Source organism: Malus sylvestris, chromosome 8 (genome assembly GCF_916048215.2).
Source record: "Malus sylvestris chromosome 8, drMalSylv7.2, whole genome shotgun sequence".
Lineage (NCBI taxonomy): Eukaryota > Viridiplantae > Streptophyta > Magnoliopsida > Rosales > Rosaceae > Malus > Malus sylvestris.
Window position 1 is genome coordinate 2,044,260 of NC_062267.1, and position 3,389 is coordinate 2,047,648.

The window sequence follows — 3,389 nt, forward strand, 5'->3', positions numbered from 1 at the left end:
CAAACAACTATAAATTTCAATTTTTAATTTTAAAAATATAGTAACCTATATAGAAATACATTATCACATTAATTTCAAAGACTTCGATAAAAAATTGAAAACCAACAAGATTTCAGTCAAAGAATATTCATAATTAGGGACCGCATCCAAAGTGTTCCTTATTTCTCTCTTCCCCAAAGTCTCCTTATATAGTGGTTGGAAAGAGTGTACAAGGACTAAAAAGCCCATGAAAATCCCAAGTATATTCTAGTATGAATATCTACTGATTTTCATTCCTCATGTGCGTTATCCCATAAGATGAATCCTACACCATATAAGCCAACAAGTCGAAGAACTAGAAAATCAACAACCACGCACGTGATGCCACGCTGAAGCTGAGATACAAGAGAAAACGCGTGCGGGAGCGGGTTAGGCTGCCGGTGGTAGCTGGGGGGGTAGCAGTCCTCCCTCCCCAACATTTATAAACTAGCAACTCTTCACTGAGCACCATACGCTCTCTTTTGGATATTCTTCCGAGTTTCTATTTTCCAACTTTAGTGAAATATACTTCCGTAAGCACGTACACAGATTCAACAGAAGATATGGGATCGAAGTCTGAATCCGTTTGTGTCACTGGCGCGTCCGGTTTCATCGGCTCCTGGCTTGTCATGAGACTCCTCGAGCGCGGTTACACCGTCCGCGCCACCGTGCGTGACCCCAGTACGTCTATATATCCTACATTTTGCTTTTTGACTTTTCGGCTTTCATAAGTATTTGATTAGAGTTAATGTTTTGTAATTTTATTAATGGACTGCAGCGAATCAGAAGAAGGTGAAGCATCTGTTGGACTTGCCGAAGGCGGAGACGCACCTGACGCTGTGGAAGGCGGACCTGGCGGACGAGGGAAGCTTTGATGAAGCCATACAAGGCTGCACCGGAGTGTTCCATGTTGCTACACCTATGGACTTTGAGTCCAAGGACCCCGAGGTATCATGCATGCATGCATGCATGCACGCATAAAGAAAAAATGATACATATACTAGTGCTTATACAAATTAAAGCATGTCACACAATAAAATTATCCTACTGTCATTCCTTAAAGTCGGGCTGCCATGTAGCATTATGCAAGAGCTTGTGTCATGAGGAAAGGGCATTCCCAGCTTTATTTCCATGAAAGAAAATGAGCATTCCCAGATTTATATCAAATGGCCTTCAAAAATCTAATAACACCAAATATGCAGGAGCTTGTGTCATGGGGCAAGAGGAGAAGAATTTAGTGGCTTACCGAAGACCATCAGTTGCGACTTCAAACCTTGGATGATATAGCACCATAGTAGAAAATGGGGAAGGGCTGCAATAACACCATAGTATTACAATAAACAATGAAAACTTAACCAATTTGTCAACAAGAAAGCATGTAGTTATATCTAATACTTTCCCATTACAAAGAGCCTAATCCCTTTCTAAGTTCATATTCCTCCAATCCCAATATACTTAGACATTATATTGAATGTTAACTCACAAAGTCCTCCTTTACGATAGTCCAAATCGACATTATATTGAATGTTAACATTTAAAAGTTAAGTGAATGCCAAATTTGGGTACTGCAAAACTAGGAAAAGTACTGACAAATAATTAGTTAATATCTATTACCTGATAACCCGTAGAATAGTGCAGGCAGCATCTGCAGCATAATTGAAAGCAAAAAACCTATAAGAAACCACCCAACATAGAAGATTAATACCTATATCACATATGACAGAATCAATACGAATAGGGAAATTTAAACTCGTATCAAAAGATTAAGTACTGAGAAGTGGTAACTAAAACAAGAATAAGATAAAAGAAAACTAAATTTTGTATGGTTTGACAGAATGAAGTGATCAAGCCAACAATCAATGGACTTTTGGACATCCTGAAGGCATGCCAGAAAGTTAAAACAGTTCGAAGGTTGGTCTTCACATCCTCAGCAGGAACCGTTATTATGGAAGAGCACAAAAAACCGGTTTACGACGAATCCAACTGGAGCGACGTTGAATTTTGCCTCTCCGTCAAGATGACTGGTTGGGTAAGTAAACATAACCGATTTGTTATTGGTATTTCAAAGTAAAAGTCACGAACAATATATATTCTAATTTTAACCTACTTTGTTCAGATGTACTTCGTTTCCAAGACTCTAGCTGAGCAAGCTGCATGGAAGTATGCCAAAGAAAACAACATTGATTTCATCACCATTATCCCAACTCTTGTGATTGGTCCATTTCTCATGCCATCCATGCCACCAAGCCTCATCACTGGACTTTCACCAATCACACGTAAAATTAAAATATCACTCGAATAAAAGAAATAAATGTTGTATAGTTCTATTGTTAATTATTAACCTATGTAATTAACATCAAATTATTTAATTATTTCAGGAACTAAATCACATTATGGCATCATCAAGCAGGGGCAGTATGTTCACTTGGACGACCTCTGCCATTCTCACATCTATTTGTATGAGCATCCGAAAGCTGAGGGCCGTTATATTTGTTCGTCACATGATGCAACAATTCATGACCTTGTAAAAATGCTCAGAGAAAAATACCCTGCGTACAATATTCCCACAAAGTAATTGCTAATTAATCCCTCCTAACCCTTAAGATAAATTAACTAATCAATTCTTTGTTACGCATATAATAATTGTTAACTAAACCCTAATGCAATGCAGGTTCGAGGGCATTGACGACAACTTAGATACTATTCATTTTTCTTCAAAGAAGTTGAGGGACATAGGGTTTGAGTTCAAGTACAGCTTCGAGGACATGTTTGTGGGGGCTATTGATACGTGCCGGGCAAAGGGATTGATTCCGATTCCGGCCGAGAAAACTGAGGCTGCTGATGAGAGCAACGTCGTCGACATCAAAATTGCCGCTTAAAATATTGATGAGTGATTAATGTTTGCATTTTGTGTCGAGGCTTAATCTCGGTTGTTTTACATTTGATGGCCTGGATTTGATCTATGTTGTTAAAAAGTTAGGGCTCGTTTGATTGTGCTTTTGTAAGAGCCAAAAGCGCTTCCTAATGAGTAAAAGCGCTTCAGTTTAAATAAATGGTCATTTGGCAAACGTTTTGAAAGTGCTTTTAGCTAGAAGTAGAAGCACTAAGAAGCATTTTCTAAGAAGCACCTCCTAGGTGCTTCCTCCTAAAAGTGCTGCACAAAGAAAATAAGGGAAGCACTTTGCTCCCTTTACTGATTTTTTTTCAATTCCAAAATTATCCCTATTTTTTTAATTTGCAAAGTCTAAAATGATATTCCACTTTATAAAATCATCAAAACTACCATCACCAATTTTTTCTAGGGTTGCACATTGAAACCGCAAAAGGTTTTTTTTATTTTCAGATTATTTTGGAGGCTAGAGCAATCCACT

At 38.2% G+C, this 3,389-nt stretch overlaps 1 protein-coding gene across 1 annotated transcript; it reads left to right on the plus strand.

Moving 5' to 3' along the window:
• The first annotated feature begins 338 nt into the window (after positions 1-338).
• LOC126631239 (bifunctional dihydroflavonol 4-reductase/flavanone 4-reductase-like) lies at positions 339-3,086 on the plus strand. The gene is made up of 6 exons (XM_050301414.1): positions 339-699; positions 797-966; positions 1,853-2,047; positions 2,135-2,294; positions 2,397-2,589; positions 2,690-3,086. The coding sequence occupies exons 1-6, from the start codon at positions 582-584 to the stop codon at positions 2,895-2,897; spliced, it is 1,044 nt and encodes a 347-aa protein (XP_050157371.1). The 5' UTR covers positions 339-581; the 3' UTR covers positions 2,898-3,086.
• Positions 3,087-3,389: the final 303 nt, after the last annotated feature.